This window comes from Tachypleus tridentatus, chromosome 10 (genome assembly GCF_004210375.1).
Source record: "Tachypleus tridentatus isolate NWPU-2018 chromosome 10, ASM421037v1, whole genome shotgun sequence".
In the NCBI taxonomy this organism is placed as follows: domain Eukaryota; kingdom Metazoa; phylum Arthropoda; class Merostomata; order Xiphosura; family Limulidae; genus Tachypleus; species Tachypleus tridentatus.
Genome location: NC_134834.1, coordinates 55,382,344 through 55,397,395, shown reverse-complemented (window position 1 = coordinate 55,397,395; position 15,052 = coordinate 55,382,344). Strand labels below are relative to the sequence as shown.

The 15,052-nt window shown below is 32.0% G+C and overlaps 1 protein-coding gene across 2 annotated transcripts in view; it reads right to left on the bottom strand.

Annotated features, from left to right (window-relative positions):
* The window catches only part of LOC143229324 (actin-binding LIM protein 2-like), a 67,693-nt gene that overhangs the window by 31,255 nt on the left and 21,386 nt on the right, over positions 1–15,052 (bottom strand). For both annotated transcript variants that reach the window (XM_076461507.1, XM_076461506.1), the window contains exons 2-5: positions 7,402–7,497; positions 4,674–4,857; positions 2,694–2,848; positions 1,636–1,762 (exon numbers count right to left, since the gene is read on the bottom strand). In XM_076461507.1, coding sequence (XP_076317622.1) covers positions 1,636–1,762; positions 2,694–2,848; positions 4,674–4,857; positions 7,402–7,497 — 562 coding nt within the window. The remainder of the gene's footprint in view (positions 1–1,635; positions 1,763–2,693; positions 2,849–4,673; positions 4,858–7,401; positions 7,498–15,052) is intronic.

Here is a 15,052-nt window from a genome sequence, read left to right as displayed (position 1 = left end):
AAAATATCTAGAATTTCACAATGATCTGGTGAAAGGTAAATTAAAAAAAAATTATCTTGTGGGAAGTGTCCAGAGAGAGACCAGCAGGTGTGGAATCAAAAAATAAAGCATCACACTTCAGCAGAAAACTGTACTGCATCTGATATAAGTATACTCTTTGCTCTTTAGTGTCAAAAACATAAAAGGTAGAAAAATATGAATAAATCCTAGAAAATGTATGACCACTGAATGGGAATCCTCAGTATCAAGTAGCTAGAGCAAGATAGACCACGATGGTAATTTGACCCTATCCAACATCAGGCAGTACACCCACAGAATAGAGGGGAGAAGGAATATCCCAGTTTAAGGGGCAAACTGTAATTATAGATATATTTGTGACATAACAGACTGCTTTCACCAAAACTTGGCAGCATCTGGAATTATTTATCAGTTCAGCAGTAGAAAACATGTCAAGCAAGGCCATCTTCAACTAAAACCAGAGGAGAATAATAGGAAAGAGGAATGCCACTGTAGGAAAAAAACAAATTAGTCAGATATATAGAAAGGAATCTGGTGTAGTGCTACAACCAAAACCTGATGGCATCTGGAATACTTACATACATCTCTCTGCAGTAGTAAGTGTGATATGTCAGTAACACCTACAGAATGCTACCACCCTATTCTCAATTGAGTGATGTGACTCATCAGTCAGGAGGACAAGCCTCCATAGTCCACTACCACAACAATTAAGAACTGGTATGTGGTCTGGACTCTTATATGCCACTATAAGAAAGAGGAAAAGTACGTGGGAGAATCTGGAGAATTGCCATAGTGCAACAGATAACCAAGATACAGAGCTACCACACCAAAGCTGATCAACCAAAATCTGGTGGCATCAAGTCCATGGTAGAAAGAGTCTCAATACCACAGTGCATCAGAGATGGCCAGAAATCTCTGTCTGTTGTACTCATGTTATTCCATAAACATGCAGTTTAGGATGAACAAAGTTATGAAGAAAAAGCCACTAGAGAGAACTATTAGCAGTTCTATGAAATACCCCATCTCTAGAAATATGCATAACCCAAACCTGCAACATAATTATTTAGTCACAGATAACAATAAATCAGAGACACACAACCAACAACTGAAACATCTAAAACTGTACAGCACATCCACAGTAAAGGGGCTACAATGTAATTGACATAGAGCATGGTTATAGGATGAATAGTGCAAATTTAAAAAAAAAAGTATATCTCGTCATGAACAACTTGTCACAAAATGAAATCCACCATACACTTGCAAAAAGGCCCCTTAAAAAAATATAAATTTTTTTAGAAAAAAAAAAGTTGCCAACTTTTGCAATATCAAAATGGGAAAATCTAAATAAATAGTAAAGGGAAAAAAACTTAGCCACTGGTATAACTGAAAACTTCAACAAATCTGCAAGCAAAAACTAGATCTGTACAGTATTACTGATAATCAAAAAATGATTAACAAGTGCAAATAATGGTTACTTTAGGAGTGGTGGAGAGCTGCTGCATGATCATTTGCATGTGTATATGCAGAAGAGGGAGGTGGGAGGTTAGTGGCATGTATTGAAAATATATCATATCAGAAAACTCTACACAAACATAACTAGTCTCTTTCTTCACTTACTTGCCCATATATTCACCATGTAAAACTGCATTACATGTGGTACACTTAAAGCACCAAATGTGCCATGGTTTCTGCATGGCTACGAGTGCCTGTCCCTCCTTGAGCTCCTGTCCACATCCTGCACATTCTGTAAGTGAAGCAATTAAGGTGTTTAGGTAGGCTTAGCCAGTTTTACCTAAAGACTTTATCATGAAACATGTATCTGCCACACAATCAAGAGTATACCAACTACATAAGTGACACATCTGAAATGTTTATTTTGTACCTGATGGCAGAAATAGTTAAGAAGTTTACTGAAAACATCAAATATTTTATGTAATTTACTAAATTAATAAGAAATGTAGTAAATGTTTTGCTACTACAATATTTTTCATTCAAAACCTGTCCAAGTTTATAATCTACTCTTTACGAACATGAAAGATTGACATGATACAAGTCTTAAAGATATAACTCAAATCTAAAATAAGAAAAGAAATTATTATCCTAGTTAGGTTTATTATAAACAAAAAATTAGCTGAAAATACCAAAAAAAGTGTGATATATTTTTATTTTTCTCAGACTTAAACATTAATTTAAGAGAACTTTAAATAATTTGTTTTTATTCTATTTTTGGTTCATAAAATCACAATTCAATAACACTTATTCACAAATTTTATCAACTTCTATATAACTAACACAAATTTTAAATAAAAATGAAACAACTAAAAAGTATACAAAATCAAATTATTCCAAAAAATCAGTCACCGAATAAATAAAAAGCACACAAAATATACCGTGGAATCATGATGCTCTTGGTGGCACAGAATGTAAATGGCAAAAATATAAAAAAGAGTGGTCTTAATACATTCACTTTGAAACTTCTTTGAATTTGTTGTAACTGCACAGAGGTAAAAGGTTCTTAAACTTTAATATAATTTTACACAGTCACCATAAGGTGTGACTGTAACAAATATTTTGTGCAAACCACAGTAAGGCTAAATAATGTTTAGAAGAAAGATGATTGCGAAGAAAATTTCATGTATATTTGTCAGGTAACAACATTCTAAGACTGCACTTACTCTGACCACTTTCAACAGATTGTTCTTTTGTGTTTGGTTTATGTAGAACATCTTCCTCTTGGGATTGTTTTATTACCTCTGGAATCTGTACACACTTAGAACAAAGGTATTCACTTACACTGAAGCTCACCTTTTCACCTGTTGGAAATGGTTTTCTGTAGAAAACAGAGAAATAAGAATACTCAAAATGTAACTGATTTAAAGGTTTCCAAGCATGTAATAAAATTTGAAATATGCTACTCTTTTAAGAGTGTGTTTGTGTTTTTCTTATAGCAAAGCCACATCAGGCTATCTGCTCAGCCCACCGAGGGGAATCGAATCCCTGATTTTAGCATTTTAAATCCGGAGACATACCGCTCTTTTAAGAGCTATTCTGACAAATATTTTTAATGTAACCTTTACTTCCTATCATTAAAAATTAAAGAAGTTCTATATTTTGGGTATGTTCTTTTTGCAGTCTTGTTTTATCTTACTATAATTTTGGTTCTTTTGTAATTCCTCCAAACACAAAAGTTTAAGATGATAAAAGGGATTTAATCAGTAATCACTTTTACTTTTAACTAATCTTTTATGAAAATATTTTTACATAATCATTATTTTCTGAATTCAATACTTTTATTTTTAAATGACTGGAAAAAACTAATATTAAATTTCTATTTTACCATTTTCCATCTTTTGGAAGCAAAACAGAAATCATCTTAAAGTAGTTCAACAGTTAGTTAGCTCATACTGGCAAATTTAAACATTGTTAAAAGAAGAAACACAAGTGTTTAGTTATACAAGCCCCACCAGAACTTCATTAATTTAAAACAAAAAACAATGTGTACAAACATATTTATGTTGTAAATTTCAATCTCCACTTAAAATAAGAAAAAAAACTTTTGAAAGCTTTTGAAAAAATCTGAAAATTATAAACGCATCTTCTTTGCAAAAGTGGCATTTAGAACTGGAAAACTACACTTGCTGCACCCAAGGATAAGATGTAGATCTAAAGATAAAGTAAAAATGTTTTACATATAGCTGTATCCACTAGCATTTTCATAATTTTGCATCCTTACTCTCTAAAGTGCCCCCTTTTAACAACAAATAATTTCAGTATAAGATTTTATTTCCTGCCTTTCCTAGCTGCAGGCCAATAATTTATAATACTATATTTAAGTTTGATGTACCATATGGCTACATCATACAAATGATTTATGCTGAAATTATGTACCATCTATCCAAGTGATCACACCCACTCCCTCCAAAATCCAAGATTCCACTACTGTCTGCATCTGTACAAATGGCTGTGAAAGTTTTAAGCAATATAAACCTGAGTCTTCAATGAAAGAGACACTGAAAATACTATTCACACTGTTCATCATACATCAAAATGCTTAGGAATGTAAAAGTAATTTTAAATTATATTAACATATATTAAGCAAATGTTTAAAATATATATATTGTTCATGATGCATAAAAATGCATAGGAATGTTAAAGTAATTTTAAGCAAATTATACTAATATAAACTAAATAAATTTAGAATTTATGTTAAAATGTTGCTACATATCTTATAAATTTGACTTGAGTCAAATAAACTCACATCATAATGAAGTAGTTATTGTATTAGTTAAAGTGATTTTACTGAAATAATTTAGGCAAATAACAAATTACACCAACTTATAGTTACATGCCTTCAGTCTTATTTTTTAAAGCAAAAGTCACTGACCCAACAAGTAATGAGCATTATATATCATTTTACGCAGCTCTTATCACACACTTCAAAGTTTAATAAAATCTATAAGCTTTGATACTACTGGTTTAAATATTAAATTAATAGAAGGTTTTACTGATGTCAAATATGGATCAACAGAAACTGTACAAGCATGCAGTGTATATAGTTTTGAAAATCAGTTAATATTTTAAAATAATAAAAGAAACGATTAATCTACAAACCTAGAAATTCCAAAAAATGGTTATTATCTCTTTTACTAACTTACCTGCATCTACCACAAACAAAGCAGTCCTTATGATAAGTGTTCCCTAATGCTGAAACTATCTCTCCTTCCACATAGTCTCCACAAGCTGCACATTCAGTTCCAAATGACTTCTGGTAGTCTTTGGAGCAGTAATAGCTGCCATCTTTCATAAAAAATCCACCTGATGCCAGTGATGCAAAACATACTTTGAAGAAAGGATGAAAAAAAGAAAAGAATTTAAGAGGCCTGAAGCTCTGGTCACTACCAAAATAATCATTTTGTACAAATAGTTCAATTTCTTAAATTCTTCTACTGAATAATATTTAAATATCAATATCATTTTTTAAATGTGATAAAAATGTGCTTAAAAAACAAAATGTATTTTATACCAGTTCAAAATTCATAGTAATAATAATAATATATATATTCTCAAACATTATATAAAATTGCATTTTCTCATATCAGATTATCACTATGAACAGTATGAAAATGAATTTATAGATATGTTTATCACATTATCTATACCTCTTATGTTTATCACATTATCTATACCTCTTATGTTTATCACATTATCTGTACTTACTATGTTTATCACATTATCTATACTTACTATGTTTATCAATGTCACTTCCCATTATTTCTGTAATTTCTAACTATAGTTATGCCTGCTTGACTTTTTACAGTGACTGCATGCACATTAACATTTCTACATTTACCTTGTTACATTAAAGGATCATTTAACTCATTTTTAATCATCTATCATTCACCTCTTTCTGCAGTGTTTTTCTCTCTCTTGCCAGATGTAAAAAATCCAAAATGATTTCAAAACATCACATGTTTACAAAACTAATTTTATCTTTAACACTGTATTTACTAAATGTGATTATCATTAGTATTATACATAGATACATAAATTATCTCTATATACCTATGAATAACTTTCTAAAAATACTCAACTAATTTTAATGAAAGACTAAACATCCAGTTCATGCATTATAATAAAAATTTACTGCTTCTTCATTTACATTGTGTTACTAATAATAAGAGCACAAAGAGTTGTTGGTCTTAGAACATACCTACCAGAATAAACACAGTTAAAGTAAATAACTAGTCAACTACTGTTTAATAAACATATAAAGAAATGATTGCTTTATCTTACTAGTTATTCATATACAGTTATAAAAGTGCATACATATTAGTATTAATATCAACAAAAAACTTGTGTTTATAAACTTACCAAATTGTTTTGGGATTTACTGTGCATCTCCCCAAAATGGCATGTGTATATTAAAAAACACTTATGTACATTAGATAATTATTACAGAGTTTGATACCTTATACCAATGAAACTACATCCACATTAATTAAATATAAAAAGTTAAAACACTCAAGCATTTCAAATGTTGGAATATAATAAACCTATCCAGCAACAATAGTTTAGGTAACTACCAACTTGTCCCACAAATTACAGTATGACTGGGTGATTAATATAATTTACTAATCAATTAATCTCAGTCATATTAATTGAACACATTCAGTTAATTATTACTCTGATGAGACTTGGATAATTCAAATAGTAAAAAATAAAACCAGTTATACACATCAATTTCAATTAGTTGATTGTTTTTGTGAGTCTGACACCAATCAGTTGAGCTCAACAGCCTTGAATTAGTCAAAAATAATAATAAATCATGTTTAAATTATTTGGATAGTGAGAAACAGTATACTTTTGATTATTTTTTGACAGTAATTGATATAATAAGTTTTAATAAATTGGTCATTTTATGTTAATCACTCAGCTCTAAATTACAGTACAACAGTTAACCATAAATCTCTCAGAACTACCCAATACCACAGATAGTAATAAACCCTGAGGTATCTACCAACTTGTTCTATAAATTAACAATAACAATCAATTACAAAACCTTCATATCTACCAACATATGTTATGCATCATAAACATTAGTAGTCTGAAAACACTTCAAGACTAAGAATTTGTTTAAAAAATTAAGAAACTAGAAACTTAAAAATACACAGAGGTCATTTGTAACTCTATATAATATTAGAAATGAGCTAAACCCTAAACAGCATGTTATATGAAAGTCAAACTAAGGATTAACAAAATGGACATTAAACTTAATGTAACACAACTGAAAAACAATCTCTTATTACAGAGGTTTATAAAATATATAAATAATTACATACCAACAAAATATTTGTAAAAATGTAAACATAATAGTATTAATAATATACAAACACAAACTAAACCTAGTGTTCACTAATCATTAGACATGTATTAAAAACCATTTTTACCTATTAAACAAGCTTGACACTATGGATGTAGTTCACCTATCTGACAGTTTTATTTGTTTACCACATTAAAAGTTAGCATAAAAGTACAAACTTTACCATTCATTATATTTATTTGATATACTTACAGTTCTTTGCTCAGATTAAACTAACATTCAGTTATTATATTTAATGTTTAAACTTGTTCACACAATTTCCAGTTTCTACTTACTTTTACTGGACTTACGTTTAAGTCCAGTAAAAACAGTTACTAGCACAATATGTCTGTATTGTTTATTAATCATTAGTACACTGATCTAAAAAAAGGATAATCAGCAGTTGGACATTTTACTGCTAAGTCCACTACAAAAATACTAATCTTCATTCGAACAATTCATGAGTATGTCATTTAGTATTACTTGGATATTCAAATGGCATATTATTTGTGTCAAAATATTACCTGTACATTTGAAACAGTCTTCATGAAAATATTTGTCCTGAATACGAAATGCATTTCCAGTACATTTTTTCTTACAAGACTCACAACTGATTTTACCTACAAAACAGAAAGAAAAAACAATCAAACATTGTGTCTACTTGCCAGCATATGATTACATTTGGTTATATGATTATAGCAAGATATAAAATCTGTTGCTATTGCATGATTCTCTTTGCAAAAGTATATATTATTTTTACAACACAGTGAAATTAACTCAAACTGATTAATAATAAGAATAATGTTTCTATCAGCAATTTTTTCAGAAATTTTATTCTTATTTAGTTAGATTATGAAATATACTGCTTCCAAAACACTGGTAGCATAAAAGGCATTATGAAAAACAATGTGTTGGCAAAGAACCAAGAGTTCATGAACCAACTGAAAATGTATTCAAACAGGTCTCTTTCATCTGACAATGGCTTAGCTCAAGGTTAATTAGGATAGAGAGTTTAAAGCAACTAAATTATGAATTAACAGAATGATTTCTTAGATACGGCCTTTCTGTCTTATGAGTTTCTATAGAAAGTGATGAAGCATGCATTAATATTTTACAGACAATAATAAAAAACTGAAAGCAATACTGCAACCTTATTATGCATTGTTTTCTCTCTACAATATATATTTCATGTCATAAGAAAATCCCACATGGAATTCATTTCAAATTATAACCTATTTATAGTACAAAATGTTTTTTACAAATAAGACAAAAATACCTATTTCTTGGCCAACAAGTATCATATTCTTGTTTGCATTCATTTTACATTTCCTCTAATAACAGTATGTCAAAGCCTGTTATGATAATCACTGGTGTTGTATGGTTGGGGTATTCATTGTAATGCATATTACGAAATTTGTAACAATAAATAAAGTATTTATGGATAAAGAAGCGAATGTTTAAAACCCTATTTGTAGCTACGGGAGAATGACACAATGGCTCCGAGTTTTACTGAGCACAAATTTTTTTGCTTATAGCTCCGTCATCTCTCAACAGCTGGCACAGCCAAGTGGTTAAGGCGCTCGACTCCTAATATGAGGGTGGCAGGTTCGAATCCCCATCACACCAAACATGCTCACCTTCTCAGCCATGCGGGCTATATAATGTGACAGTCAATCCAATATTCGTTTATAAAAGAGCAGCACAAGAATTGGTGGGGACCACTAGTGGCTTTCCCTCTAGTTCTGCATTACTAAATTAAGAACAGCCAGCAAAATTCAAAAAACAAACACTTCTTCACCAGTTTGATATAATCACAGTTTTGAGTCAGGAGATCAAGCCCTTTCAACTAACTTTTTGTTTCTTTTTTTTTTTTACTATGCACGAGGTCTTATAAATTAATGTACTCTTATCCTGCCTAAAAGAATGTCAATTTTGGAGTAGGTTGGTAGAGATCTTTCAAGTAATAAAATCGAATCAGCACAGAAAGCTCACAGAAATATGAATAATAAAAAGAGGGAAGGTGTTATAGATTAATTTATTCTTAACCTGTCTAAAATAATTTCAGGTGCCGAGATTATTGAGGATTCCCTTTTTTTTGTTATTGTTAAACGTTAGGTTTTGTTAGGTTTACCTAGCCCAATGATGTGGCAAGATTTGATGTGAACTTTTTTAAAAAAAGAAGAGGTTTTTAAACATATCTGTTTATTGATCTGTATATAAATAAATAATAATGTAGATTGAAAAATTATTTCTATAAATCAAATTAAATAGTATTCCTAATTTTTCTGGTTGTTGTTGTTTTTTTTCTTACCATGGAATCATGTTACACAGAAAGAAATGACGGCATTTACTTGACATTGCATGACAAATGTTCTGACTTAGCAAGGAAGTTATAACCATTTATCTTCAGCGCAAACACTTAGTGATGTAACTATTTCAGATGACTACAAAAAAGTGTCCATAAAAGGAGGAAACAAACTGAACCACGAAGAAACAACCCTGTTTATGAAGTCGGTGTTATAATTAATTACATGAGTGTCGAATTTTTTTGTATATGCCACTGACATAAAGATAAACTTTTAGTATAACATCCGTTGGAAAATACCTTCTTTATTCAAACAATGGTTTAATATAAGTGATCGAGTAGAACTTGCAGAAATTCTTACACTCTTTTTCTGTACATATAAATGTCAACACACACAAAATCAAAAAATAACAGTTTTCTTAGAAACCTATACGAAAACTGAAGTGATGCATACCAGTTAACACACGCGTTCACTTATTCGGTTTTAAATTGTAAACACAAGATGTTTACTATTTTAAAAAGTTGACATTTTTGTAATGTTGTATGTGCCTGGCATAGCCAGGTGGTTAGGCAACTCGACTCGCAACCTGTAGGTCGTGGATTCAAATCCTTGTCACTGAACATGCTCAACTCTTTCAGCCGTGGGAGCATAATAATGTAACTATCAAGCCCACTATTCTGTAGTAAAATAGCAGCCCAAAATTGGCGGTTGGTGTTGACTATCTGCCTTCCTACTTGTTTTAAGTGTAATTAATATAAACTCACAAGGAAACAGTTCAACCACAAATACCGACACGTGTCCTTTCCTTTTCCGTCAATTATCTCAAAAACATCTACTACGGTCACAATCTGAAAACAACTAGCAGCAAATCAGAATATCGCTGAGGCTTGTTAGTTGTACATAGCAAAAACACTTTCTGATGAAATAATAGGAATACGCAACTATTTGATCGGTTGGATGATTCGCCTGTAGCGAAGAACGCTTATTGTCACGCAGAAACATAAATCTGTGGAGATTGTAAATACTAAATGTTTCTCTTTGTTTAACAAATTGTTGGGTTGTATTCATGTTTCACTAATTAAAACATAACTTTATCATATAAAGTGGAAAAAAATAATGATTTCAAACTTTTTTTTACGAAAGTGTTTACCATGGGTGTAGAGCTGGCGAGACAATAATCGAAAATTCTGTCCTTCTTGCTTTATTCTCCACGTAAATTACGCCTGTTAAGTAAGCTATATTAAGTAATATTACTGAATTCCTTTGTTGTTATATGCACTTAGTATTATCTGTCCCATTTAGTGAAAGTAATTTTGTTTATGTAGTTGTTTTAATTCAAAAATTGCATGTTGTAGATTTAACTTTGGTCTTTCAGTTTTAACTGTTGCACTTAGCACTGTGTTATTATTAAAATGTATGCTCAAGACAGCTGATATGGGTATTAAAACTTTAATTAAAATAAAGTACAGAACAGCGTTTCTACCTTCCTAGGCTTTCTTCAGGTTAACAAAATACATTTTAATTCAAGTGCGTTTCTTGTGCCCCCCGTTAGCACAGCGGTATGTCTCCGGATTTACAACGTTAAAATCAGACTCAGCAAATAGCCTGATGTGTCTTTGCTCTGAAAAAACACACAAACACGCGTTTCTCGTTATCACGAATGCGTTATTGTTAGTCGCCTAGTTTAACGTTTGAGTCATGTGGTCGAAAGTAGTTCAACATGGTTCCTTAACTGCATCCGAATATTTTATTATGTAATACAGGAACAAAACACTTTTCTTAATGTGACTTGCAGGTGGTCGACATTTTATAAATGTAGAGCTTAAAAAAACAATCGTATTTCCGGTAACCGTATTGACGTTAATATGAAAGACTTCCACATTTAGTTACGCCTGAACGCGAAACGTTAGCCACACCTAATTCAGAGAAAATTACTTTCTCCAGCAATACGACTACAGGTTACATATGCTTACACCAAATTTAGGTTTCGATGATCTCTAGAAAGCGAAAAGTAAAGTGTTTGGGACATTTTTATAACTAGAGGTAAAGCTACCAGATTTTTTTGTTCTGTTTTGAATTTCGCGCAAAGCTACTCGAGGGCTATCTGCGCTGTAAAGTTACCAGCAGATGATAAAAACCCGAACCACATGAAACGGCAAATATTTTCATAGTGCGGTCTTAGTGACAGTATTAATTTAATTATAGATACTAATCACGCACCTACATAATTATCATGAATGTTGTTAGGAATTCAGTTTAAAAACAAACGAGATGAAAAATGTTAGAAAGAGTCTCTTACAAATAATAGCATGAACAATTTCAATCAAAGGAATTTTGTTGGTAAGATAGACATAAAAAAAATCTGATGAAAGACTATTTGTACAATTAGTACAACAACAACATTGGGATAAAAGTAAAACAAAGACAACATCAAAAGCATGACTCAAGACATCTCGGACACTAGAACCTAAAAATAAATATGTACATAAGCGTATATCTTTTCAACCTCCTCTCACCTAGTAACATTCACCTCACACTCTCAAGTCAGCTCGTCGTAACCATGTGGTTAGGGCAATCGACTCTTAATCCGAGGGTGACGAGTTCGAATCCCAGTCACACCAAACATGCTCGCCCTTTAAGCTGAGGGGGGCGTTAAAATTATGTCGATCAATTCCACTATTTGTTTGTAAAAGAGTAGCCCAAGAATTGGCGGTGGGTGGTGATTACTATCTGCTTTCTCTCTAGTCTTACACTGCTAAATTAACGACGGCTACCGCAGATAGCCCTTGCGCGAAATTCCAAAAACAAACATTCTCAAGTCGCATGCATCCGCCATTCTCGACAAACTACGACAACCACTCTGAGATATAACTAGTTCATCACCCTCAAGTGAAAGTCACTCACGCAAGTTTCATACTACTGCAAACATGAACAGAAAAAATGTTATCATAAATTAATTACAGTGAAATACTAAACTGCTTCCAACATTTTTACATGGCATTGTTATCTGATGGACTTTCCCTGAATCTATTTTAATATAACAAAAAAAAAAACAGGCCGAAGTACGAAGACAAGTCACTTTACAGTGGTTGACAGAAACAGCCTTGTCTTCCTGGTTGCGATTCTCTTTGAATCATATTAATAATACCGTTGACGTGTAGGAAATGTGTGTAGTTAAGCGAATTAGCGTGGGAGGGATTTCTAATTATTTTCTTCGCAGCCTTGAATGATCCATAAACTTCGTGAAACGGTCACAAGTAGGGGAATGGGAAACAGGAAAAAATACATTTTGAACTTGTTTTTTATGTGTGTGTTGAACATTTTAACAATGCCCTAAACTTTGGTAATGTTTTTTGAAATAAATTATGCATATAATGTCATAACAATGTACGTTGAAAAAAACACCTTAAAACGTATCGAGGGGTTGAAGAGTAACAAGAAAAATCCGTGGTTGTCCATAGTTTCATCTTTTCTGGTTACTTCTCTTATACAATATCAAAGACTTGCAAGAATGTTTTTGTTTTTAGAATTTCGCGCAAAGCTACACTAGGGCTATCTGCGCTAGCCGTCCCTAATTTAGCAGCGTAAGACTAGAGGGAAGGCAGCTAGTCATCATCACCCACCGCCAACTCTTGGGCTACTCTTTTACCAACGAATAGTGGGATTGACCGTCACATTATAACGCCCCCACGGCTGAAAGGGCGAGCATATTTAGTGCGACGGGGACGCGAACCCGCGACCCTCGGATTACGAGTCGCACGCCTTAACCCACCTGGTCATGCCGGGCCGAATTGCAAGAATCGGTTACAACTTTGACAATTATACTGAGTGTCCAAAGCCAACCATTCAGTTCGAATCCCCGTATTACCAAACATAGTCGCCTTTTCAGCCGTGGGGACGTTCTATTGTTGTAGTCAATTCCACTATTCATTGGTAAAAGTGTAACCCAAGAGTTGGCCGTGGGTGGTGTTGACTAGCTGCCTTCCCTCTAGTCTTACACTGCTAAATTAGGGACGGCTAGTGCAGATAACCATTGTGTAGCTTTGCGCGAAATTCAAAAATAAACATACGCTGTTGACAATTTTCTTTTTGTAACATTACAGAATACACTAATTACATCGGCGTACAGAGTACCTAAAACCACTTCATCAAAGTTCATGCATAATTACTCAAATACACAAACAATACCAGACAGACTTCTACATAGTACAATAAAATATTTTGGTAAAAATTGGCAAAAAATGAATTTTTATGCAAACTAGACAGATATTGCGTATATGATGAAGAGAGACCTAAACACCTCTCCCCGTTAAATTTATACATTAGATCATTAAAATAAAATCATTTAAAATCATAATAATAAGAGTAATAATAGAATAGAGCTAAAATAAAACAGGCCACCTACGTTCTAGACTTATTAAAAATAATAATAATAATAAATCAAAGAACAATATAAATGGACATTGTCCTGAAAAGGACCAGACTAAACTTATGATACAATTCCAGCCATTCAGTATTTACTCGAAATATATTAATCAGGCCCACTCCAACAAAGTCATGGAAGGAGGAAGAGGTCTAGTGTACCTGACCTTCATGGGTATACAAATAAATATACCCAAATACCAGAGAGAGAGAGAACTTTCTTTTTAGTAACGAAATTTGTGTGTCTACAGTGTCTTCAGCTAAGAAATAAAACGTTTTTCAATTCTTTCCATTTATCAACTGTGCTAGGCCTTGCATTATTTATTTTTTTAATCAAACAATCAAAATGAACTCGTCCAGTGATAGATACCACGACAATAGTTGTATAAGAAATGGTATTATTTTGATTAAAAATAAAACAGGATATAAAATGAGCTTCAGGGTGACAACATGTTCTCGAAATGAGATCTAAAAATTGCTAGAAATAATTAAATAATATAAAAAAACATTCAAATAAGATCAAGAATTAAAAAAAACTAAAAATTAGAAAAGGCAACAAAATCAAAAGATGAAAATATGTGTTTAATTTTGCGTTAAGCTCTTTGAAAATTGACTGTGTTGTCTATTCATTCTTGTCTAGTTAACACCACCACAACGAATTCTCGCGGTACTCCATTTGAATAATAGAATTTGATAATCATAACATTGCCCCCAAAATGCAGAACATCATTTTGTTTGCAGTAAGTCATAAACTACAAAACCTGAAGTCTACAGTTCAGATTGCAAACGACTGGATAGGAAATCAAGAATAAATTTATAGAAAATTAGGAAAGAGAAAATTAAAAGGAGGCCATGAAGAAAGAATATAAAGATAAAAAATTAGAGAGACAATTGTAAATGATTATAGGGACTGTAAAGACGTTTATAAAGCAAAAAGAGACTGTAACAAGACAAACTGAAGAAATACAAAAATATGTTAATAAAGTATTGAAAAAAGATAAAGTAAACAAGATAGAAAAGAAAATCAATTCCAGAATAAAACATATGGAAAGTGAATTGGCAAATGGAAAGATTAAAACAGCCGCACTTCTCACTGCAGCTGGCCAATAATATGTCCTAAAATTTGTTTAAATATGAGCTAAAGCTCTACCATAGATGACCAAAGAACCCTTGTGCATTACTTTCATCCATCTAATTAACTCATCAAGTTACAGCACTTAGCAGGCCTAATCAACAGTATAACCTAATTGCAAAAACAAGTATAATATGATAGAAATATATTTGGAGACAGATAAGGTTCGGTTTGAAATCATTTCCAAAATAAATAGATGAAATAGTGCACGACAAGCTATTCATGCTTCTCACTTAAAAAAAAAGAAACAAGAAGCAATATTCCAGCCAATGGTGGTTTTGTTATGAAACTAGGTTTGAGTAACATCGGGAGTCA